Source organism: Chrysemys picta, chromosome 11 (genome assembly GCF_011386835.1).
Source record: "Chrysemys picta bellii isolate R12L10 chromosome 11, ASM1138683v2, whole genome shotgun sequence".
Taxonomy (NCBI): Eukaryota; Metazoa; Chordata; order Testudines; family Emydidae; genus Chrysemys; species Chrysemys picta.
Window position 1 is genome coordinate 36,836,953 of NC_088801.1, and position 27,022 is coordinate 36,863,974.

General features: G+C 43.6%; 2 protein-coding genes across 6 annotated transcripts in view; both read left to right on the forward strand.

Moving 5' to 3' along the window:
• The window catches only part of B3GALT1 (beta-1,3-galactosyltransferase 1), a 349,383-nt gene that overhangs the window by 151,993 nt on the left and 170,368 nt on the right, over window positions 1-27,022 (forward strand). For all 5 annotated transcript variants that reach the window (XM_065561795.1, XM_065561796.1, XM_005290398.5 and 2 more), the window contains one exon: window positions 9,200-9,356. The gene's annotated coding sequence lies outside the window, so the exon portion shown is untranslated. The remainder of the gene's footprint in view (window positions 1-9,199; window positions 9,357-27,022) is intronic.
• Window positions 17,585-20,158, forward strand: LOC135974341 (uncharacterized). Its single transcript, XM_065561794.1, has 2 exons — window positions 17,585-18,594; window positions 19,589-20,158. The coding sequence occupies exons 1-2, from the start codon at window positions 18,018-18,020 to the stop codon at window positions 20,062-20,064; spliced, it is 1,053 nt and encodes a 350-aa protein (XP_065417866.1). The 5' UTR covers window positions 17,585-18,017; the 3' UTR covers window positions 20,065-20,158.

Genomic DNA, 27,022 nt, shown 5'->3' on the forward strand with positions numbered 1-27,022 from the left:
CCTGATTGGACTGCTGACTAAGCTGTTTACGTGATCAGGTTTCTGACCAAGATGTTCATCTGATTAAACTGCTAAGCCCTGTTGTTCATCTGATTGAACTGCTGACCCAGTTGTTCACCTGATCAGGTTGCTGGCTCAGCTTTTCACCCAGCTGTTCTCCCTCACTGGCAGACAAGCAGGGATCTTTTCACATGTCCCAACACCTAAAATATACATTCTACATATTACATATCCTACAAAAAGACTGGGACTTTTCAGCTTGGAAAAGAGATGACTAAGGAGGGATATGATAGAAGTCTATAAAATCTTGACTGGTGTGGAGAAAGTTAATAAGGAAGTGTTATTTACTCCTTCACATAACACTAACTAGGGGTCACTCAATTAAATTAATAGGCAGCAGGTTTAAAACAAACAAAAGGAAGCACATAATGCACAGTCTACCTGTGGATGTTGTTGCCAGAGAATGTTGTGAAGGCCAAAACTATAACAGGCTTCAGAAAAAAACTAAATAAGTTCATGGAGGATAGATCCATGAATGGCTATTAGCCAGGATGGTCAGGGATGTAACCCCATCCTCTAAGTGTCCCTAGCCTCTGTTTGCCAGAAGCTAGGAGTGGACAACAGGGGTTGGATCCCTCAATTATTGCCTGTTCTGTTAATTCCCTCTGAAGCACCTGATATTGGCCTCTGTTGAAAGACAGGATACTGGGCTAGGTGGACCATTGGTCTGACCCAGTATGGTCATTCTTACGTTCTTAGAGCAACTGCTAAGGGATACAGAACTAACAGTTATTAAATACAGTGAAACTGCACAATTGATCATTTTGAACAGGTAACGTCCTATCCTAAATGACCATTTCAGAGGATTGCAGAGATTTCTAGTACAATTTTCCTTGACCTGTTGTGACGCATGGCCAGAAAAGATTAAACATCCTGCAAAATAAATAACCCTCACAAGACATATGGGGAGATAATGTTTGTGTTTTTACACACACACACACACACATATATATATTGATTACATTGTTGACCCTATATATAGGGTCAACAATATAATCAACAGTCCCTGTCAATGCTGTATTCTGATAATTCAGAGCTCAAAAGAACATCCTAGTATTTAAATGAATTGTAAACACGAGATCTCTCTATATTCATCTCTCTTTGAAATGTATAGCAAATAATCTGTGAATGGTGGAGGAATGAGCAAATTGCCTTCTGTTAATTCTATAGCTAAGTACCGGTGATGGACCTCCTTCAAAGTCATCCTAATTACCTTTTGTTCCCCAAGGAACTCCCAACATGTCAAAGAGGACATGAAATTGTATAAAAGAGCCTTGGGTCCTGATTCTGTCATCTCGGATCTGCGTAAGCTTCATCAGGGGAAGTTTAAGTCATAAGATTGAGGTCCCAGTTATGCTGGTATGCCCAGAATAGGATATTTAGACATCGGACTATAACCTATGAACTATTTCTGAAATAACTCTTTTCAGCTACATCTCTGGAGAAAGGGGTAAACAGTAAGGTGGCAAAGTTTGCAGATGATACTGAACTGTTCGAGATAGTTAAGACCAAAGCAGACTGTGAAGAACTTCAAAAAGATCTCACAAAACTAAGTGATTGGGCAACAAAATGGAAAATGAAATTTAATGTGGATAAATGTAAAGTAATGCACATTGGGAAAAATAACCCCAACTATACCTACAATATGATGAGGGCTAATTTAGCTACAACTAATCAGGAAAAAGATCTTGGAGTCATCGTGGATAGTTCTCTGAAGACGTCCACGCAGTTTGCAGCATCAGTCAAAAAAGCAAACAGGATGTTAGGAATCATTAAAAAGGGGATAGAGAATAAGATGGAGAATATCTTATTCCCCTTATATAAATCCATGGTACGCCCACATCTTGAATACTGCATACAGATGTGGTCTCCTCATCTCAAAAAAGATATTCTGGCATTAGAAAAGGTTCAGAGATGGTCAACTAAAATAGAACAGGTCCCATATGAGAAGAGATTAAAGAGGCTAAGACTTTTCAGCTTGGAAAAGAGGAGACCAAGGGGGATATGATAGAGGTATATAAAATCATGAGTGATGTGGAGAAAGTGAATAAGGAAAAGTTATTTACTTGTTCCCATAATATAAGAACTAGGGGCCACCAAAAAAAAATTAATGGGCAGCAGGTTTAAAACAAATAAAAGGAAGTTCTTCTTCATATAGCACACAGTCAACTTGTGGAACTCCTTGCCTGAGGAGGTTGTGAAGGCTAGGACTATAACAGGGTTTAAAAGAGAACTGGATACATTCATGGAGGTTAAGTCCATTAATGGCTTTTAGCCAGGATGGGTAAGGAATGGTGTCCCTAGCCTCTGCAGTGCCGTATTATCGCCTAGGCTGGCAAATTTGCAGGGGCGGAAGCTCCCCTCCGCGCCCCGTCCCCCTGCTCCAGCTCACCTCCGCCTCCTCTGCAAGCGCGCCGCTGCGTCCTGTTTCTCTCCCCTCCCAGTGCTTGCGCCGTGAAACAGCTGTTTCATGGGGCAGGGAGGGAGGAGGGGGAACGCCGCACGCATGGGAAAGAGGCAGGGGCGGGGATTTGGGGAAGGGATCCAATAGGGGACGGGAGGGGGCGGAGTTGGGGTGGGGACTTTGGGGAGAGGGTTGGAATGGGGGCGGGAAAAGGGCGGAGTCGGGGCAGGGCCAGGGCGGCAATTATTTCCCGGCCTAGGGGCAGCAAAATTATTAATCCGCCACTGAGCCTCTGTTTGTCAGAGGGTGGTGATGGACGGCAGGAGAGAGATCATTTGATCATTACCTGTTAGGTTCACTCCCTCTGGGGCACCTGGCATTGGCCACTGTCAGTAGATAGGATATTGGACTGGATGGACCTTTGGTCTGACACAGTATGGCCGTTCTTATGTTCATCTTATGTTCTCTGCTATGAATCTGAATCTTAAGAATTGAACTCATGTCTGTATGTATATTGATCTTTTAACCATACGCTCTCTCTTTTGTTTTTTTAATAAATTTTAGTTTAGTTAATAAGAATTGGTTGTAGTTTTATTTGGGTAAGATCTGGAATATCCAATAACCTGGGAGGCAATGTGTCCGATCCTTTGGGATTGGTAGAACCTTTTCTTTTATATGATTAAATAAGATTTTCAGAAATCATCATATTTGACTTAGATACCCAGCTGGAGGCCTGAGGCTGGATCACTTTAAGGGAACTGTGTTGTTTATTATCTTACTGGTTACTTAGAAGTCCAAAGAAGCTGTTTTATGCTGGCTTGGTAAACCTAAGTATTGGAATATCCACCAGCTTTTTGGGGATTATCTGCCCCATTCTTTGCAGTTCACCCTAATTGAGTGACCACAGCTGGCCCCCACTGAAACCCCAGTCAAACCTGTGTCTAAAAGACCCTGCAATTTAAAGTCAGCGGTGCTACACTGGTGTAAATCATTAGAGAATCAGGCCCAATTTATTCACAAGTTTTAAAGGAAATGAGCAAAGAAACTGACAAATCTTAAAACATTTAATATTCACTACAGTCAAGAGAAATTAAGCATGGCAAACACAACCCACATGCAAGAGACAAACAAAAAATATTTATTATTAAATCAGGAAACTAGAGCCCAGGGAGTGGAGCATCACTTATGGAGAAAATACCCATCTTAAGGAATGTGATGGGTGAATACCTGGGAAAGCACTGTCTGATAAAGGATAGCCCGCATGGTTTCTGGCAGAGGAGGTTATGCTTTACTAAACTGTTGGAGTCCTTTGAAGATATTACTGCCATGATAGATTAGAGGAATTCAGTGGATTTAGTATACCTTGATTTGACAAGGCTGTGCCTTCAGAAATTAATGTCCATAGCAAAGAGCTATGGCATAAGGGGTAAATTAGAGTGTTAGTGAGAATACTGCCTGCACAGCTGGAGACAAAGTTAGCCATAGGTTCAATTTTTCAAGTTGGAAAGAAGTTTCCAGGGGAATGATTAAGTCATAGATCTGACTTCTGAGGTACTCATACTACTCTGGATGCGAATCGTTGGGCTGAAGATATTGAAAACAAAATTTCTAATTTGCAAATGAAGCTAAAATCAGAGGAACAATTTGGAGAGGAATACAGAAGAATTTTTTTTTTAATACAACCAGATTTCAAGGAATTTGCATAGCTAAGGTGAGTTGAGCCAGTAAGTGATGAGCAGAGTTTATTCTATGCAAATGGAGAGTTACTGTGGATGCAATGCACCAAGCTAGATAATGTATTATAGATACTAGCTAGGAGTATCTAGGAATAGCAAGTAGAAATACCACACAGAGTAATGATAGGAGAACTTTTAAAGAGTCACAGGATTATTTTAAAGTTCATTTGCTTATTTGATCTTTTATCCCCCTTCCCCAACAGGTCTGGATTGTTCCCCACAGCAAAAAATTCTCCCCCCTTAATAGGTCCTATCTCTGTGCTAATGCTACCTTCTGAAATGGAGATTCCCAGTGGTCTGCTCTCACCAGCGGCGGCTCCAGGCACCAGTGCTCCAAGCTCGTGCCTGGGGCGGCAAGCCGCAGGAGGCGGCCTGCCGGTCCCTGCGAGGGTGGCAGTCAGGCAGCCTTCGGCGGCATGCCTGCGGGAGGTCTGCCAGTCCCACGGATTTGGCGGCAATTCGGCAGCTGGTACGCCGAAGCCGCGGGACCAGCGGACCTCCCGCAGGCATGTCACTGAAGGCAGCCTGCCTGCCGTGCTTGGGGCGGCAAAAAAGCTAGAGCCGCCCCTGGCTCCCACTAATGGCTGCCCATCTCGATGGGGCATCTCATCCTCATTCTGGGTGTTGGATGGAGGGAGGTTTCCTTACAAGCAGGGGCCTAAAGTCCTTCTTCCCCCAGGGGGCTTCAGACAAATGACAGACTCTCTGCTGCACACCTCTGACATGTTATTCAACTCTAACATGCTTTATTGTGTGCTCCAGAACACAAAATAATTAGCATTAGTCAGTACCCTGGATCCCACAACAGCTCTGACAGAAAAAATTAGATTTCTGGAAGATGAAGAAGCTGGGGTAACCCAATTAACAGAGAGCAGTGACAGGGAGGAACTGGGGTGCTGTAGCAAATGGAGGAAGACCCTTAACTGATTTTTTTCTAAATATTAGAAAAGATTAGGTTCATGGGGTGGGCAAGTGTTCCAGTTTATTCTTATTTTAACCAAACCAACTGAAAACAAAATGTTACAAACAGCACAAGTTACCATGGAGATTGCTTGAAGCAGAGACAGCTACTGTGGTGAATTTGTTTCTGGACAAGGATAGGATTTAGGAGTGGGCTGAAAAATAGGAAAGTGAGAATCAGATTAGTCCAAAGAGAGTTAGGCACAGTGGTGTGGAAAGCTTGTTTTCTTCCTCTTCCTAGAACTGGTTTACGTCCTTTATAGCTCTCCTTTTATCTCTGCCACTTCAGACAGTGATGCATTGGTCACAGTTTAACAAAATTGCAATTACAAAAATTGCCCCCCCCCTTTATTCCACCACGATCCCTGTGTACTAGGGTTTTGTGCACTCTAGAGAGAAAAGTGAGGGTCTATGGCATTTATTCACTTATGTTCCCAAACAATAACGCCTTTCCACAGCCATAAGGGAGGAGAAATCACCACTCAGCAAACAAATTTACAAGAAATGATCTTTGCTGGGAATGTTTTTGTTCTGCTTTGGTAATATATAACTGGGGTGTTGATGAAACAAGCACAGTGTTCTCCTTGTGTAGTTTGAATGGGGCGGGCAGGAGCGCCGGCAGCCTTTTTGGTGCCCTAGGCGGCAGAAGGTCCCGCCCCCAAAATGGCATCCCCGACAGAGGCGGCGGAAGGTCCCGCCCCTGAAATGCCGGATGTTCGGCCGCCGTGGTCGCTGCCCCCCAAATGTCAGTGCCCTAGGCGACCGCCTAGGTTGCTTAATGGGTTGTGCCGGCCCTGGAGGCGGGGTGGGGGTAAAGGCATTTTAGGTGTTTCCTTCTCCCTCTCTAATAATTTTTTTTAAATATCTGCCATTTGCTAATCCATCATTCCATCTGATCATCTAATCCATTCCAAAAACAAAACATTTTTCTCCAGGAGTAGCTTTGTTAGCCTTAAGGATGAATCCACTCCGATAAGGATTATTTAGTAGTATTGAAAGATGAGAAGACTCCATGAATGATAGGGAAATTGCCCCAATAATTTGGTGGCAGCATTTTCACAGTGAACTGAACAGCAGCAGAGCTCATACCTGTTTCCAACTTTGAGTAGTTAGCTACAGGCTGGGGACCGACAGGCTAAGCAGCAGTTCTGCAGAAAAGGACCTGGGGATTACAGTGGACAAGAACCTGGATACGAGTCAATATGTGTGCCCTTGTTGCCAAGAAGGCTAACAGCATATTGGGCTGCATTAGTAGGAGCATTGCCAGCAGATCGAAGAAAGTGATTATTCCCCTCTATTCGGCACTGGTGAGGCCACATCTGTGTCCAGTTTTGGGCCCCACACTACAGAAAGGATGTAGACAAATTGGAGAGAGTCCAGCGGAGGGCAACAAAAATGATTAGGCTGGGACACATGACTTACGAAGAGAGGCTGAGGGAACTGGGCTTATTTAGTCTTCAGAAAAAAAGAGTGAGGGGGGATTTGATAGCAGCCTTCAACTACCTGAAAGGGGGCGGGAATCCAAAGATGATGGAGCTCGGCTGTTCTCAGTGGTGGCAGAGGACAGAACAAGAAGCAATGGTCTCAAGTTGCAGTGGTGGAGGTCTAGGTTGCATATTAGGAAACACTATTTCACTAGGAGGGTGGTGAAGCACTGGAATGGGTTACCTAGGAAGGTGGTGGAATCTCCATCTTTAGAGGTTTTTAAGGCCCGGCTTGACAAAGCCCTGGCTGGGATGATTTAGTTGGGGTTGGTCCTGCTTTGAGCAGGGGGTTGTATTAGATGACCTCTTGAGGTCTCTTCCAACTCTAATATTCTATGATTCTCTCATACAGTGCTAAAAAAACAAAGCACATTTCAGTGCATGAATACACAATAGATTTTAAAATCTGTGCAGGATCTTTCTACTTGTTGTGTTTAATTTCAAAATCAGTGCAATCATTAGAGAGAAATGGTTTGCTCTTTCAACATGGAATTCCATTTTCCCAGCAAAAGGGAGAGGAAATTTTTTCTCTCTAGCGGAACATACCCCAATACTCTACCTGCCTGAAATTTATGCTCTTTGGTTCCAGTTCTCAACTGTAAATTGCTCGTGTACACATCTGTCTGACATGAACCATACATATTCTTCTTCAAGATTTTAAAAGCCCTTTAGTCAACAGTAGTGATACTTGGCCCCAGTACACTCGGAAATAGCCTTGATAGCCTCCTTCTTTTTTAGTCCATGTCTCTCACAGCTAACTACAATTAATGGTAACAGGTGGTTGTGTTGTCAAAAGTATATATACTTCTCTTCTCTAGCCTCTCTACTTTCTGAGGTACTGTGGGGGTGGGGAAGATGACAGATGGCTTCTGCAAACTAATCACAGATAACATGATATTTTGGTGTAGTACATGCATTTTCAGGCAAATAATGAACTAGTTTAATTTAATATCCTCCCTTGTGAAAAGCTGGCTACCTTAATGGAATGTGGCATGCTCTAAAGAAATGCACATTACATCCTAAATTATATTAAAATGTGATTAATCATAGCACCATGCAATAAATAAGATAACAGTTATTGTTGGTAGAGATTTTTGATGTCTGAATTTATTTCATGAAAATCTTTTGTTAGTTTGACAGACAGAGAGAGACCAAAAAAAAAAAAAAATAAAAAAAAAATCAACCCTCAGGCCAAATTTTGCATTTTTTGACCTGAGTTCATTATAGATTTAAGATATGATTAAACAGTATATATCTGTGTACCTCTGAGCCACACTGATCACAGAAAGCCACCGATGCAGGTTCTGTGGCATGCTGATCTATCCAGGAGCATATTCTTCCACTGCAATGGGACTCTGGCTAATTAATAGTCTTAATAATTTTTATAAGTGGTTTAAAGAAATCTATCATGGGGGGTATTTCCAAGTGCTGGTATTGCTGGAATTACTAAGAATTGAGGCCTGGTCCCAATAATATTTGTCGTTGTCTTCCATGGGAACAAGATTTGGCCATTAAAGACGACATTCTTTTTAAAAGTGGATGCTGTTTATTTTGAAAGGTGCCTTCAAATTTGACCTTGTAAATCTTGCATACAATTTTTAGCACCTTTACAAAACCTGCAGTTTTAAAATTTTATTAAAGATCTGATGGTAGTTAATTATTTTTTATTCCTGTTTGTGTGACAAAAATATGTTCGATCAAAAAAATCATGATTAAACTCACGGTATCTAAGATTTAAATAAGGAAGTCTGAAGATTAGAAATGAGATGATGGAAATAGTTAAAGGGGCAAATTAATAAAGTAAAACAATACAATTTTGATTTGATAGCTCCTGCCTTTAATGTCTGGCTGGTTGTATGAAGAGAGAGGTGAAAACAGGAGGAATTGAGGATAGAGAGATGGGCAGAAACAGGGAAAGAGGTAGGGGATGAGGACTGAGAGAAAAACAAAAGGCATGAACAAAGGAGGAAAGAGATCAAAGCCCTAATCCTGCAATTTACAATACAAAGGGTGGTCCACTGTGCCTGAGTGGAGCTCCATTAAAGTCAATGAAGTACTGCATAGGGGTCCACACATGCTGTAAATTGTAGGATTTGGCCTAAACATACATGGATAAGGCATTAATTCCATCAGCCTGTGGCTCTATTAAATCTGACTGGTCATTTTGAAGGTATTACTTGTGCTTCTAGGCAGCAGTTTAACAGTAACTTGCCTGTAGGCAAGTTGCTCCTTTTTTCTATAAATCCCCACAATTTATTTTATGAAAACACTTCTATTATTGTTCCTGCATATCTCATTTGCTGCATTATCCCACCAAAGGAAATTGTGTGCATTGTGTTACTCAAGTGAGTGGATTTAAGCTGCTTAGCCATATAAATTACAACAGTGTTCACATGTACCAACTTCTTATTTGACATTAGAACATGGCCCTTGGAGCTCTCTCTACAAATAGCTAACATCCTGCTGTAAATCTGTTTTCATGCAAGATACATGAATAATAAAAAATAAAAACTCTGGCTTATCCCTATATAACTTGTGGCTATTTTCCAACACAGGTTTATCAATATGCAACCAGCAGTTGTTCGATATGAGGTGGAGAAGGCGAGATGAAAAATGGCACAGAATGAAGAATTATGAAATTATGGGCATGGCACAGCTAAGCAAAGAAGAGCAATTAATGAAGAGAGAAAAACGGAACATTGTCTAAGTCAGGTAAGCAATTTAGACCATTACCTAACAATGTGTAAGGTGACTGAAGCTTATTCGGATTATGCAAGGATTACAGGTGCGTGCATGCACACACACACAGACAAATGCTGGGACTTCCTTCCTGAGCAATATTTTCTCTGCATTAAGTACAAACATACTTTCTTCTGATATTAAACATCCATTTGACTTGCTTTGAAGCATGAATAACCCCAACTCCAGCACCTAGGTGCACTATGGTATCACGTGAGTGGAGCCTAGAAGCATAAACAACACTTGAGAGTGACCATTCAGCCAACATTCCTAAGTTACATCTATGATTATTATTGTTACATTGAGAAAGCAGAACTCATATGGATATGCAACTATTGTATTAATGCAAACATATGGCACTTTGTGCCATTTATTAAAATTACCACACACTGAGCTATTTCTGCATCTTATTTACTTTGCATACTGTGAATTTCAGCAAAATACCTATCCTTTATTTAGATATAAGAAAAGATTAACAGTATTGACATGGATGTCTCTAGTGAGAAAAGTAGCATACTGTATAGAGCAGGGGTCTCAAACTCAAATGACCACAAGGGCCACATGAGGGCTAGTTCATTGGCCCGAGGGCCGCATCACTGACACACCCCGCCTTGCTGCCCCTGGCCCTGCCCCCACTCCACCCCTTCCATGAGGCCCCACCCCTGCCCTGCCTCTTCCCACGCCTTCCCGCCCCTTTCCACTCCCTTTCCCGAAGTCCCCACCCCAACTCCGCCCCTTCCCTGCTCCCAGAGGGTGCATGAGGGGTGTGGTGGGGGCTCAGGGCAGGGAGTTGAGGTGCAGCAGGGGGTTGAGGTGCAGGCAGGGGGCTCAGGGTGCAGAAGGGGTGTGGGATGCAGCAGGGGGCTCAGGGCAGGGGGTTGGGGTACAGGCAGGAGGCTCAGGGCAGGGAGTTGGGGTGCAGAAGGGGTGTGGGATGCAGCAGGGGGCTCAGGGCAGGGAGTTGGGGGGCGGGGTGCAGGAGGGCTTCGGGATCCGGGGTGGCAGCAGCGCACACCGGGGCCAGGGCCAGGGCAGGCTGCCAGCCCCGGCCCCAGCCCTGCCCCACTCCGCTCTGGGAAGTAGCTGGAACCATGTCCCTGCGGCCCCTGGGGGAGCGTGATGCAGGGCTCTGCATGCTTCTTGCTTCTCCTCCAGGTACCTCCCCCGAAACTCCCCATTGGCCACGGTTCCCCGTTCCCGCACAATGGGAGCTGCGGGGGGGCATGCCTGCAGGGCCAGCTCTAGCTTTTTTGCTGCCCTAAGCAGCAAAAAAAGTGCCGCCCCCCGAGCCCCCCAGCCGAGCGCCGCCTCCCGAGCCACCCAGCCAAGCAGCGCGCTGCCCCCCCGCCGAGCGCCGCCAGAACCCCCCCAAGAGCGCCGCCCCCCCGCGCCCCCCCCCTGCGCCGAGCGCTGCCGGAACCCCCCCCCCCGAGCGCCACGCCGCCGGAGCCCGCCCCTGCCCCCTGCCGAGCGCCGCCGGAACCCCCCTCCAGTGCTGCGCCCGCGCCGGCCCCCCGCCGAGCGCCACATGCTGGAGCCTGCCCCCCCGTGCCGAGCGCCGAGCCCCGCACTGCCCCCCCCCCGCCGAGCGCCGCGCAGCGCCGCCGGAGCCCACCCCCTGCCCCCCGCCGAGTGCCGCCGGAACGCCCCCCCACGCCTCCAGAGCCCGCCCCCTGTCGACTGCCGTGCCGCCGGAGCGCCCCCCCCCCCCCGCGGAATGCCGCGCCACGCTCCCCCCACCGCCCCTTACCAGGTGCCGCCCCAAGCATGTGCTTGGGTGCCTGGAGCCGGCCTTGCATGCCTGGAAGCCAGGGCAATATAAGAACAGAGCCGTCTGCTTTTCTCCTCTCCCACCCCCCAGCCACAGGGACGTGATGCCAGCCGGTGCGAGGCTTGAGGGGGGCAATCCTGTGGGTGTAGTTTGCCCATCCCTGGCCTGGAGGTAGGCTGGGGGGGGGCAGGCGTGCGTGGGCCACAGGAAATAGCCCCGCGGGCTGCGTGTTTGAGACCCCTGGTATAGAGTCAGAGCTATGTGAGGAGATGCAGTGTTCATCAATTACAAACTTGAGACTGTCATATTGTAAAATACCACATGATAGAAGATGCTGCATGGAGTTGAAGCTGATTCCATTTGCCATATGGCACATTATTATTTTGTATTTCCTTGGAGAGTGCACTAAAGACTAAAGGAGAACTGAACACTTTCAAGGTGTAGAGAATAATAATCAGAAGGTGCATAGTTCTTGATTATAGCAATAAAATCTGTAATGGGGGCAGACTGACAGGGGAAACTGAATATTAGAGACTGGATGCATGCTGTAGCACTCTCCAACTAGTGAACAGACAATATAATTAGAGTTGGGCAATTTTTTTTTCAGTGAATAGTTTATTCACAAAAAAATGCAGTTTTGGATTGACACGAACTATTTGCAAATTTGGGTGGCATTTGGAGAATGGTTTTTGCTCCAAAAAAAGGGGAGGGAGATTCCAAAGAAAATATAAACATTTTGTTTTGACATTTTTTAAATGAAACTTTCAACATTTTGATTCAAAGCAGCATTTTATTTAGAAATTTAATTAGATTAACTAAAAATGGGGGAGACATAAAAACACCCCAAAATGACACAAAATGTTTTGTATTGTTGGATCTAAAACAAACAAAAAAAATCATTTCAGTGAGAAACTGAAAAATTGTCATTTTGGATCAACCTGACATGAATTTGGGGGGGGAGATTTTTTGGTTCATCCACTGAACTAAAAAAAAAAAATCAATTATCTGCCTATCTCTAAATATAGTTCAGTTCTATCAGGAACATTTAAAAAGGAAGAAATTGGCAACTATCTTATATAAAAGTCCCATGGACAATCCAAAAGAAATCAAAGCCAGGAAATGCCATGCATAATTCTATATACAATGTCATAATGCAGTTGTCCATCAGATTTTCTGTGGCAATATACAGAAAACGTTAATCCAATAATCTCTGAAGACGAGACTCCAGATGCACAGCTACAACAAAATCATCTAAAGAATGGGTAGAACTAATCATGAAAAAATAATTTACCGAAAAGTCTTAAAGAAAAGGATTCTAAATTAATCATGGCATTTTGAAATCAGGGCAAATGAGCAGTTTTCGGGGCACAAAAACCACCCTCCTTTACAAAATGGCAGATTAATTCACTAGAAAATATTACATATTTAGTCAAATATGTAGGGATGGGATGGCCGCCACTTCCCGTAGCTCCCATTGGCCAGGAATGGTGAACCGCAGCCACTGAGAGCTGCTGGGGGCCGTGCCTGTGGATGGTCAATATCTGCAAAATCTCTCACGGCCTGCAATCAGCTTACCCTGATGGGCCTCATGCAGCCCATGGGCTGCAGGTTGCCCACCATTGCTCCAGAGCTTAAAATACAGAGGATCCAGCAGCACTTGTCTGTGATATTATGTGCTACCACTACCTAAGTTACACATCTGTTACCCAGGCCTAAGCAACCTAATATCTGTAACCTTTAAAAGAAAATTACTCTCCCACTTGCACCTTCATTTTCCACTCACCTAGAGTACAGCTGGGCAGTTCTGTGGTAAGTTCTGACATGTCGAAGTTTCCTTTCATCCCCAATCACATTAAAAAGTTGAAATTTTGAAATTTACCACAAAACAAAAATTCTAAAATATTTTGTTTTGGAAACATTGAAAAACCTTATCAACGTGTTTCATTCTGATAAGCTAGAAATATTTTGTTTCAATTTTGTTTTGACTTTTAAGTTACATTATATTATAAATTATAAGTTGAAATGATAAAAGTTACAATGAAATGTTTCAAAAACTTATTGAAATGAGAATCCTGTTGATAATTTCCCATCAAAAAATTCAGTGAAGTCAATACATTCCCACAAAACATTTTCAATGGAATCAGCATTTTCCCAATAGAAAACTGTTGTCAGAAACTTTTTTTTTTTTTTTTTTTTTTAATATTATTAAATCAGCTCTACCCTGGAGTGTATCTTTGCTAGCTTCACCTTTTCCCACAACACAGCACCAGCACAGTGTTTAGGAATATTGAACACATCTGCTATATCCAGGGCAACTAGAACATTGCCAGATCCTCACCAACTGTCACCTTAACTCAGACCCCAGGGGAGGCCTAAATACCCAAAGCAGCAAAAGCACTGTGTAATTGGCCAGATCCACCCCATTCTGTCAAACTTGGATCTGGCCACAGTAAGCCACTCACATATGATCTCCAGGTTTGATTTTCTTTCAATTCACGATATCTGGGAATGAATAAGCTGAAATAGACTGTATTAGTCTTTGTGCTTAGCAAAACAGATTGCTGTGAGCACATTAGGTCACCCCACTGCTCCCCATTGAATCAAGATCTCTGTCCCATAGTCAAAGGCTCCCATAGGATTGACCCTAGGTATCCAAGAGATTCTTTCCCATTGCAACCATGATCTCCCATGACCACTATGTTCCACTGTAACAACAAAACTGTCAATCACTAGGGGGCAGCTCATGAGTGTGGGAAGTGCAACTTTTACAGGCCACAAGAAGCAAAAATGACCATGGACATAGCTGCTTTGGGAACTACATGCAAAACTCATTTTTTAACTTAGCTTTCACTCAAAACTTCTCCACCTGCACAAACAAAAACAAAACATACCCTCATATACAAACAAAAACCCTAGAAACTAATCAAGCCATTTCTCCTCCAGCCTGAAAAGTATTCAGTATTTTTGAAGGATATTATGAGGATGGGGACCATAAAAGTACGTGGGTTGACCTACGTCCCATTGGCTTCAGTAGGAATTTTACCAGAATAAAGTTTACAGGATTTGGCCCTCAGAATTAAGGGTTCAGTCCTGGAAGATGCTGAGCACTGATTCAGATCTATGCTTAACTTGAAGAATATGAGTATACCATTAAAGTCAATGAGAGTGCTGTGATGCTCAGAGTTAAGCATGTGCCTAAGTGTTTTCCTGGATCAGGGCCAGAGTGCTCCGCACCATGCAGATTCGAGCTCTAAATCAATGTGGGTTGCAGCCATATGTCTGAGGGATCCTCAGACTTCTGGAGATAAAAATCTGAACTTATTGATAATGTCACATCAGTCTCTGAGGGCAAATGATTCTATCATGCCTTTTATATTTTAAATTAAAATAATCCTGATTAGACAACACCAGAAAGAACTATCTTCATCCAATGGAACTTTTGTGGTTGCATGTTCACTGTAAGAGTGTTTTGGCCCTAAATACCATAGTACGCCACAATGGCATTTTACTATATAAACAATTTAAGCATTTACTTCTAGAAATGAATGGAGAAGCCAATGCTGCTTATAAAATACATTGGTAGTAAGAAAATATCAGAACAGTCATCTGTTCATATATGAGTCACCAAAGAAGTGTATTTAGAGTCTCATGGCCAGATGCTCAAGCGGCTATGTGATCGAGGATATATCTATGTTGCAGCTGGGAGCTTGCTTCCCAGCCAAGGTAGACAGACTTGAGTTAGCTCTGCTTGAGCTAGGGCACTATAAATAGCAGTGTGAACTTTGTAGCATGGGCAGCAGCTCAGGCTAGTCACCCGAGCTCAGACTCAGGGGATCAGGTTGGCTTGGACTCAGGCAAGTAGTGCCACACTGTCCCCACTACTATTTTTAGAGCGCTAGCTTAAGCAGAGGTAGCAGAAGTCTGACTACCCAGGCTGGGAGGCATGCTCCCTGCTGCAGTGTAGACATACCATTAGGGTCCTTGACATCAATTCAGGTACTGCTGTTGAATTCAATGGGTGCATGATCAGGGCTGCAAGTATTTATTGTAAATTTTACCCAAAGTGTTCAGTACGGTGTGAAGCATGGGGAAGCTTACAATCTCAAGCCCTGATAGTGCAAATACTTATCCATGTGAATAGTCCAGCTGAGTTCACAGTAGGATGAGCTTCAGCCCAAGTACTGCACCTAAAATTTGCATGTATATTTTCATGATTTATCTAAAATAAATGCCCAGCCATAACATTTTCTATATTGTATAAACAACTAATAATTTTCCACAACTTCCCAGTCAGAGTCAATCATACTGATTCTCCACTTAGAGTCATAATCCTCTGTTTTTTGACATCAGAACTGGTTGCTGTAGAATGACTATGATGTCACCAACAGAGGGTTATTATTTAATGGGGAATCAGCAGCATGAGTGATTCTGTTTTCTTGCAAATGTCTTCAGTAAGAGCAAAAACTCCAAAGAGATGATAAAGAAAAAATACTCTATAATTATTCCAAATGTGGCACTCCCATTCAAGCCAGTGAGAGTTTTGAATATGGGTTAATTGATGGACCAGGGTTTAAACAGTACATTTTTGTGACACCATCTGCTTTATAAACCATTTGTGAAATAGTCCAAAATATATCTTTTTTTAAAAAATATGCACTATTAAAACAGAAAATGTTTATTTTAAAGATTCTAGACTTTTTTCTCCGTAGAATAGTTATGTTTGACTCCACATCATAATTACTAGTGTTTGGCAGAATTAGTATTTGTTTTACCCTGGTACGTTTAGAACTTACATCCTTGTAGTTTTGAATATTTAAAATTTCCTTTTACTCCGATAAAGTCAGTTACCTTGGCAACAAAATTTTCTGTGCTAAAACGTAGGATGAAGGTGCTGTCAGGAATTTTCACTGTGGGTGTTCAAAGTTGGTACTGAACAAGAACTTTTTAGAAGGAGAAATGAATAATTTAAAAAAAAAACCACCATCACCAAAAACCCTTTACTGGTATGAAATGGAGTTAAACTCAAATTAAGGTTACAAATAATACCAACTGTTGTTCAAATAATGCCCTATGCAATGTAATAATTTTATCATAACCTGGGGACTCTCTTTACACAACTTGGCACACAGTCCTGATGCAGGTTTAACAGTCCAGAATCACAGAATCAAAAGAAAAATAAATGCAAGAGTCTTTGAACTTCAGCATTGGAAAGGACCATCTCCAAAGACTATTTCTCAACACAGTTGAGGTTACCTTGATGGTCTGATCAATTTGATTTTTTACAAAGTCATTGCCTTTATTGATTATATTAGTTATGTGCAGTTTTTTTTAGAGTTTTATTTACTTAAAATAACTAAAAGAGGTCAAAAGTTTCAGAGTTAAAAATTCAAATATATTTAGTGGAAAAAAGCACACTTGTTATCTATTAGTAGTGGCACTAAATAACCTAGAGGGCTAAGGGTGATGGTGCCCTCATAACAGAATTTTAAACAGCATGGGATCCAAAGCCTTGACCTAATTACATATTATGTTAGCTATTATAAAACCATAACACTACATCCTCATGTCTGCTGAGGTAGGATGAAGATACAATATTTAAAAACAGAGCAAGTTATTATACTTACTGTATAAATAAGAATAGGATTTTTAGCGCATTTGCCTCTTTAGCTTAAACTTTTATTACAAGAGGCTGTAATATTTTTTTAATATAGCTTCACTGAATGGAAAGAATGTGTTTTGGAAGTGCCCAAGACCTAACTAAATACAGTTGTGTCTATTTTAGGGTTTCCTCAGACATGTATTACTCCTTCAACTGTCAGTTCTCATGTGCTTCTTACACAAAGATGCTTCTGTTAGATATTCCAGTGTAGGGTGAGCAGATGTTATTACTGCTCTGGTGATTCATTTTAAGGTATCCTAGCGTTGATGGAATATAAAGGGCAGATAAAGCTACCAATGACCAGCAAAGTATATTAAAGAAAATATTTAGGATTTCTCTGACTTTCTGAACTGAGACTATTCTCAGCAGAAGTTGATCCAGCTGTTGTTTTTACACTGTTAAATTTTAGTCAGTGCCACCTATTTATACCATCAACAATTGATCACACTCTCGTGGCAAATGGTTGGCTAAGTTTGTGCTCGAAGCTGCCCACCCAACAGGGACTGCGATTGCTACAGGTCAGAACAGAGTGAACATCACCTGGGAGCTAGGGGCTGCCTTACACTGCTCTGAAGTGACCTTTTCTGGCTAGCACTTTGATGGGGTCTGAAGGAAGTCTATTCAGCTCTCTTGACACAAGCAAGGTGGCTATGACGTGTCACATTTTTGGAGAAGTATAAATAAAGGACTTCTAGAGAACACCGTTGAAAAAGTGTCATGTCAAATGACACTCTGAGCCCACTTTGCAAACATGGCATCTAAATGTGATGTCTGAATTTTACATTGGGCCAGTCAACTCAATTACTAAGGCCTGGTCTACACTAGGCGTTTATGTCGAAGTTAGCGCCGTTAAATCGAATTAACCCTGCACCCGTCCACACTGCGATGCTATTTAGTTCGACATAGAGGTCTCTTTAATTCGACTTCTGTACTCCTCCCCGACGAGGGGAGTAGCGCTAAATTCGACATGGCCATGTCGAATTAGGCTAGGTGTGGATGGAAATCGACGCTAATAGCTCCGGGAGCTATCCCACAGTGCACCACTCTGTTGACGCTCTGGACAGCAGTGCGAGCTCGGATGCTCTGACCAGCCACACAGGAAAAGCCCCGGGAAAATTTGAATTTGAATTCCTTTTCCTGTCTGGCCAGTTTGAATCTCATTTCCTGTCTGGACATCGTGGCGAGCACAGCAGCACTGGCAACGATGCAGAGCTCTCCAGCAGTGATGGCCATGCAGTCTGTGAATAGAAAGAGAGCCCCAGCATGGACTGATCGTGAAGTCTTGGATCTCATCGCTGTGTGGGGCGATGAGTCCGTGCTTTCCGAGCTGCGATCCAAAAGAAGGAATGCAAAGATCTACGAGAAGATCTCTAAAGACATGGCAGAGAGAGGATACAGCCGGGATGCAACGCAGTGCCGCGTGAAAATCAAGGAGCTGAGACAAGGCTACCAGAAGACCAAAGAGGCAAACGGACGCTCCGGATCCCATCCCCAGACATCCCGTTTCTACGAGGCACTGCATTCCATCCTCGGTGCTGCCGCCACCACTACCCCACCAGTGACCGTGGACTCTGAGGATGGGATACTGTCCACGGCCGGTTCCTCAGACATGTTAGGGGACGGGGAAGATGAGGAAGGAGATGAGGAGGGCGAGGCAGTTGGCAGCTCTCACAACGCTGATTTCCCCGACAGCCAGGATCTCTTCATCACCCTTACAGAGATCCCCTACGAAGCGTCCCCAGCCATTACCCCGGACACAGAATCTGGTGAAGGATCAGCCAGTAAGTGTTGTAAACATCTAAACATTTATTTTTAACAAAACAGGAATATTAACAATTAAAAGAATGGGTTGTTCATGATTAGTGTGCCCTAGGCGCTTAACGGTTTAGTAAGGGGCAGTGCAAGTTTTGAAAAGAAATCTAGCAATGTCCGGTTTTCAGTGATTGTCCTGCACAAGCCGCTCTACTGTGTATTCCCTGCTACTGCAGCTACAGTAAAATGCGGTCTATATGTGCGGGGATAGAGCAGTAATCCTCCTGGGACATCTCGATGAAGCTCTCCTGGAGGTAACTTGAAAGCCGTTGCATGAGGTTCTTGGGGAGAGCGGCCTTATTGGGTCCTCCGAAGTACGACACGTTGCCGCGCCACGAGATTATCAGGTACTCGGGGATCATTGCTCTGCACAGCAGGGCGGCATACGGCCCTGGTCTTTGGAGGCTTTCCCGGAGCATTCTCTCTTTGTCGCTCTCGGAGATCCTCATCAGGGTGATGTCGGCCATGGTGACCTGCTTTTAATTAGGTAGGGGAATGTTAGTGTTGGGACTGCTTTCCCGTTCCTTTACAGAACTGTCACCGCTGGTTTGCAGCCACGCGGTGGAGGCGGGAGAGGGGCAGCCGAAAGGGATCGTTCCCGGGGACAGCCGCGAGGGGGTGGGACAGGGGCAGAGTTCCCGCTTGCCGGATTGCTGGCAGCAGGGACTGACATTGATTTAAATGTGAAATGAGGCCAGTGGTAATATAAAAGTTTTAAACTGCCACAAGTGTACGGCTTACCATGTCTGCCTGCAACAGAAATTCCGTTGTGCTGCCTCGCTTCTCAAATGTGCTGTTCAAGACCCCAGGCACAGAATGCGAAGGCCGAGAATTCGACCTTGTGCTGAGTGCGCATGTGAAAGGTGCTGTGCATGGTCTTGTTCACAGAGAAAGACTATGTTCTTTGTTCACAACTACATTTATCTTTCAGAGGAATTCACTCCCTTTTTCCCATTTCCACAGCCCCGTCTGCGACTGTCTCACAACCTAGCCTGGAATCACACTCCCAGAGGCTAGCGCGGATTAGGCGTAGGAAGAAGAGGACACGGGAGGACATGTTCTCTGAGCTTATGGCCTCTTCCCAAGCCCAGGCAGCACAGCAGACCCAGTGGCGGGAGAACTTGACCCGAATGCACCAAGCCAACATGGATCGGGAGGAGAGGTGGCGGCAGGAAGACCAGCAGGCGACTCTAACGCTGCTTGGACTACTGAGGGAGCAAACGGACACACTCCGGCGCCTTGTGGATGTTCTGCAGGAACGGAGGCAGGAGGACAGAGCCCCGCTGCAGTCCATCTCTAACCGCCCTCCCCCGCCACCAAGTCCCATACCCACCTCACCCAAAGTGCAAAGAAGGAGAGGCGGCAGAGTCCCTGCTAACTCTCACTCCACCCCTGCAGAGAGCTCTAGTAGCAGAAGGCTCTCATTTCCCAAAATTTGAAAAGTTCTTTCCTTCCCGCCTGACACAAGCCCACGTCCAAGTTTCACCTCCCAATGCCATGTGTAGTTGATAATAAAAAATTCGTTTCTGTTAACTACTGTTTCAATCATGTTCTTTTGGAGGAGGAGGGGAAAGGGGGTTGGAAATTGGACAGGACAGTCTCCTTTGGCAGGGTACATAGTCGGGGGCAGGCACAGCAGCAGGGCACATACACAGTGCAGTGATGCAGTGACTAGTTGCCCCGGTTAGTCTGGGAGGTTGTTTTGATGTAATGTTGGGGGGGGTGGGTTGCTCTGTGACTTTGTGGCGGGGGAGGGCAGTTACAGATCTTAAGCGCCGGTCCTTAGACAGGATCACAGAGCCACACAGCATGGGATCTGTAACCGTCCTCCCCCTGCCACAAAGTCAAATAGACCTCCCATACACACAGTCCCGATCAGGAGGGGTGACAGGCTCCGTTGAAACAAGCATCCCACCGCAGCGGAGCCTGTCAATCCTTGAGTTTAGAAGCTGCATTCGCATCACAACACTAGACCCGCCCCGCACCACAGTCTGCGTCCCAGTTTTAAAAAATTCCCGCTAAAACAGTATTAAAGAAAACGGTGTGCTTTAACAAAGTAGAACTATTTTTATTTCGACACGTGTGTTGGAGGGGGGGTGAAGGGGGTATGTAACTGGATAGGATAGTCAACATTACCTGGGTAAAGAAACGGGGGCAGGTTTAGCTTCTCAGTACACAAACTATAAAATCACAGGTTACCCTGCTCACTCAGGAACTTTGCTTTCAAAGCCTCCCGGATGCACAGCGCTTCCCGCTGGTCTCTTCTAATCGCCCGGCTGTCTGGCTGTGAGTAATCACCAGCCAGGCTATTTTCCTCAACCTCCCACCCCGCCATAAAGGTCTCCCCCTTGCTCTCACAGAGATTGTGGAGCACACAGCAAGCTGCTATAACAATGGGGATATTGGTTTCGCTGAGATCACAGCGAGTCAGTAAGCTTCTCCATCTCCCCTTGAGACGGCCAAAAGCACACTCCACCACCATTCTGCACTTGCTCAGCCGGTAGTTGAAGAGTTCTTTTTCAGTGTCCAGGGCGCCAGTATAGGGCTTCATGAGCCAGGGCATTAGCGGGTAGGCTGGGTCCCCGAGGATGACTATAGGCATCTCCACATCCCCAACAGTTATTTTGTGGTCCGGGAAGTAAATACCTTGTTGCAGCCGTCTAAACAGACCAGAGTTCCTGAAAACACGAGCGTCATGAACCTTGCCCGGCCATCCCACGTAGATGTTGGTAAAACGTCCCCTGTGGTCCACCAGTGCTTGCAGCACCATGGAAAAGTATCCCTTTCGGTTAATGTACTGGGTGGCCTGGTGGTCCGGTGCCAGGATAGGGATGTGAGTTCCATCTATGGCCCCACCGCAGTTTGGGAATCCCATCGCTGCGAAGCCATCTATGATCGCCTCCACGTTTCCCAGGGTCACTACCTTTGGCAGCAGTACATCAACGATTGCCTTCGCTACTTGCATCACAACAACCCCCACGGTAGATTTGCCCACCCCAAACTGGTTCGCGACTGACCGGTAGCTGTCTGGCGTTGCAAGCTTCCACAGGGCTATGGCCACTCGCTTCTGTACACTCAGTGCAGCTCGCAACCGGGTGTCACTGCGCTTCAGGGCAGGGGACAGCAACTCACAAAGTTCCAGGAAAGTTCCCTTCCGCATGCGAAAGTTTCGCAGCCACTGGGATTCATCCCAGACCTGCAGCACTATGCGGTCCCACCACTCAGTGCTTGTTTCCCGTGCCCAGAATCGCCGTTCCACGGCATCAACATGACCCATTGCCACTGTGATGTCCTCGGCGCTGGGTCGCCTGCTTTCTGACAGGTCTGTGCTACTCTCAGACTTCAGGACATCACCGCGGTGCCGTAGCCTCCTTGCCTGACTTTTCTGCATCTGCCTCAGGGAAACCTTTATGATAAGCTGCGAGACGTTGAGAGCGGCCACAACTGCAGCGATGGTCGCAGCGGGCTCCATGCTCGGAGTACAGTGGCGTCCGCGCTGTCAATGACTGGAAAAGCGCGCGAACTGTTTTCCCGCCGGCGCTTTCAGGGAGGGAGGGCGGGAGTGATGGACGGATGACGACAGTTTCCCAAAAGCACCCTCGACTCATTTTGTTACCCAGAAGGCATTGCCGGCTACACCCAGAATTCCAATGGGCAGAGGGGACTGCGGGAACTGTGGGATAGCTGACCACAGTGCACCGCTTCGAATGTCGACGCTATCACCGTTAGTGTGGACGCACAAAGTCGAATTACTGTCCTTAGTGTGGACACACACGTTCGACTTTGCAATATCGATTACAAAAATTCGATGCAAGTAAAATCGAACTACTCTCGTAGTGTAGACAAGGCCTAAGGTACTAAACTGTTTTACATTCTTTTGTACCCATTTGAATGCCAAAATGTGGTGTTTGAAAGGCCTATTTAAAGTTAATTGACTGGCAACTGTTCTTGGAAAAAGGAACAGAATTTAAAAACCATTTACAAGTTCATGCAAACTAGGGTGACCAGACAGCAAATGTGAAAAATCGGGACAAGGGTGGGGGGTAATAGGAGCCTATATAAGAAAAAGACCCAAAAATCGGGACTGTCCCTATAAAATCGGGACATCTGGTCACCCTAATGCAAACTAAAACATAATTATACAAATGGATGGGGAATAAATTCTTTCTGACTGAATTTTGCTTTAAACAATTTTGCTAGTATTTAGATTCCAGAGCGGTGAATGTGCTAAAAGGCCACAATTCAGGAAAGTATCTCTATGCACATGCTTATGCCCTACATGCTAAAAGTTAAGTATATGTTTAGGTGTTGTCCTGGATTGTGGCTGAAATGCACAGATAGGACCTGGACGTTTTTATTTTTAAAGATATTTGTCTGCCATAAGACCAATTATGCTACTAATTATACAGATGACTTTAGAAATAAATATTCAATATTCAAAAGTCTACATCAAGAAGGAAAAATGGTCAGTTTTTTTTTTAAATCAACAGAATCAAGCACTGCATTAATAGTGAAAATAGCACTTTTGTAATTGCTTGATTATCCCACCAAAGGACAATCTGATTTCCATGAAATGAATTAAAACATAAGAGGCATAAATTCCCCCCCCCCCCCGCTTTTTTTTTTTTACTGTTTAGAATTTTATTGAATTTTGTTTGACACCACAGATGACAGTAAATGTGATTAATTGCCTCTCATAATTGGAGTTTCATTCCAGTGGTTATTGCTTGTCAGTATCAATTAATAGCTCCACAAAAACCTCATTCATTTCACAATATTAAAGAATGATGGCTTGTGGGAATTATGCTAAACTAGCACTTTCAATTAGATTTTGAATGTTATAGTGTACTGAATAATAGTTTATGGTTTTATAATAATAAGTGGTGATGGGTTATTGCTGTATTGTAATCACTCTAATTACATTATACACACACATTATATATATATATATATATATATGTATATATATATATATATGTATATGTATGTTTATCTGGAGAATTGTCATTATAGTAGTCATATTTAAAAATAGACAATTGTATGTAATTATTCCTTTAAAACTATAGCATTTTTGGTCTGTAGCATTAGAAAAGATTTTGACTGTCACAATTACATAGCTTTTGTCTCCATAATTAGTGAACAAGTAATGCTAGTCAGCACTCTCCTTTAAAAATTAAAATCTAGAGTTTTGCATATGCTAATATAATGTTAAGGGTAGCATGACTAGAATAAAGTTTGTCCATATTGCGTTTGAAGGATTAAAGACTTTAAGGACTAAAATTTTAAAAATCATGTTCCTACTTTTAGGTACCCAGTTCTGACAATTTTGGCCTGGAATCCATTTTTTATTTGTCATAGTTTAGGGGGAGGGATAGCTCGGTGGTTTGAGCATTAGCCTGCTAAACCCAGGGTTCTGAGCTCAATCCTTGAGGGGGCTCTTTAGGGATCTGAGGCAAAAAATTGGTCCTGCTAGTGAAGGCAGGGGACTAGATTCGGTGACCTTTCAAGGTCCCTTCCAGTTCTATGAGATAGGTACTCATAGCTATGAGATATCTCCATATATATTTTATATTTAAGCTATACCTTATATGTTGGTAACCAATATAGACTGTAGGACAATATATTTCTGTGTGCCATATTGCTGCTTACATAACAATATTTAGAAAGTAACATTATTTAGTGGGCAGTATTGCTGTGCAACAGTGCACAAACACACAATTATTGGCTGAGCTTGTGAAGCCAAAACTCAGCTTGATAGCATTTCTGTGTTTCAGTGTAACTTAACTTTGGAACTGTACTTCTGATCAATTTCAAAATGTCAGGGAATGTTCTAGGCATTCATGGGCAGAACCCTATGGGTGTGTGTGTGTGTGTGTGTGTGTGTGTGTGTGTGTGTGTGTGTGTGTGTGTGTGTGTGTGTGTGTGTGTGCGAGAGAGAGGAATTGCAAAACTAGAAGGGAAGAAGTGGGGGAGCCTCTGGAATTTGTTTAGCAGAGCCACAGCTGCAAGCACTTCTGCAACTGTCTGTAGATCAAACAACTGGTTGATGACACCCTCTGATACCTTCCAAAATAACAATATCTCCATCCATTGTCCCAGTTTAGTCCTCCCAATAAAAGACATTACCTCACTCACCTTCTCCCTCTAATACCCTGGGACCAAAATAGCTACAACGCCACTGCATACATCCTCCCAATAGCATTTAACATGTTGATGGCCTGAATGACTTATCTTCTAGAGAGAAAGAAGATAAATAATAATGGTGGGAAGGGTACATATAGAGCGCATGGCATGAGGGTAAGTGTGGGGAATTGCACCAACCCTCTGAAAGTGTTGGGGGGGGATGCAGAACAGGGAGCTTATGGGAGACAATGGAAGGGTGCAAGGAGCCCCTGGTATGTGCAATGAACTCAGCCTACAGAAGCAACAAAGTTTGTGACCCTCTAGTTTTAATTACTTACAATAATCAAGTTTGAGTAGGCTTCTTGCACTAAAGTAACATGAAGTTCTAAGCTTATTCCTACAGAATTGCATGCTTTTAGGTAGCCCCGCTAAATATAAACATGTGGAGTGTGGGGGTGAAATTCTGGCCTTTTAGAAGTTAATGGGAATTTTGCTATTGACTTCAATAGGGCCAGGATTTGGCCCATGGATCATCTGACACAATTCAACAATTATTGGTAAAAACAAAACAAACAAACAAACAACGTTGAGAAGTAGCCTTTGAAAATTAACATTTTAACTAATACACATATAGGGTTTACTCCTGGAAGTGCTCCTTGCACAGGGCTCCCATTGACCTCAGTGACATATGATGCATGGAGAGGCGTAGAAATTTTGATTAGAAGATTAATAACCGGCTGATGCAATTGTGTTTATTCAAATATGCTATAATAATTTGCTGATATTTCTTTACTCTGTTTTCTAAGTTTACTTTGTTTTCTTTACTTTGAGCCCATTCATGAAAATTCTTTTAGACCCAAAGTCAAGAAAATTACAGAAATGTGATCTGATGCTGATCTCACTTATTTTCTTCCACTGGCTGAAGTTACACCAGTGTAAAACCAGCCTAAAATCAAAATCATCCCATGGTGCAGTAAATTATTATGACATATCAGGCTAAATAAAAATTGAACAAGGTAAGCAGTCGGGGAAGATTTTAAGGAAATTTTAGGTCAAAACTTCATAGTGTATCCTGTTTAAAGTACTTATTTTTTAACCAATCATGCTCATTTAATTCATTATCCAGATGTTTGGATGCTTACAAAGTGTTATCTAAGCCCCTTTGAAAGATTTCAGTCAGATTTTCAGACTAATCTGTTTAGAAATATTTTCTCACTGCATTTTGGTATTATTATTTCTTTGTTTTACAGAGGCCCAAAGTTAGGATTGGGTCCTCATTGTGACAGGTGCAGTACAAACAGTTTCAGTTCTAGCTGCAGTATGGCATATAAACAAGAGAGAACGTTAACCGAAGATTTTCAAGTTTCAAAAAAGCATTTATTTTAACTAAACTGATTTTCCTATCACTTCTTTTTTCATTAAGAATTTTTACTGGGAAATAAAATACCCCATAAGAAACATCATCAGAAGACATGGTCTAATAAATCCATCAATATAAGATAGAAAATACCACTACTGATTAAAGAGAACAAAGTAAACTGTGTGCATGCTAATAATTTTATACAAAAGGGAAATAAAGAGTTCAAAAATCCAATCCAGTTCTCTTATATTCAGATCTAAAACTACTAAACTTTCCATCTTTATATGCTAGGACACAAATTCAGGCATCACAGCTACTGTAGCGTCAATCTGAATCCCTTATTCATACAAATCAGTCACCCTGCCCAGTAACTCTCAGGTCTCTTATAACACCAACAAAAAAAGAATACCAAGATAGGTTTTCCATCTCCAGCAATGTATTAGGGCTAAGGAGCTATCATTTTACTATAGCAAAATTTCTGTGCAATGTTCTTTTGTAAGAGTAAAATGCAGTTTTATTTTGGAGTCTCTGGATGCCTTAAAAACAGGCTCTCTTGGCTCATTTCCCCCAAAACATCTATCTAAAAAAATCCATTAGGGCATTACAGGTCTCCCCCTATGTAAAAAAAGTCATACTGGATCCTCTTAGACCCAAACCGTATTCGGTCTCCCCCCTGCAAAAGGCAGAATCAGACTTTACTCTTGTACAATGAGTCTTTAGTTAAGTTGAACCAGATACAGTGCACGGCTCTTGTGCAGTGAGATAGAACTTCTTCCTCACCCCTTCCTGGCACCTCCTGGCCAGCTGCACATAGGGAGGAATGCGGTGGCTCTGTGAAGTCTCCTTCCTCACTCGTGCTGTGGGTGGTGGTATAGCTATCTGGGGAAAGTTCGTAAGAGGGCATCTTATGTCGC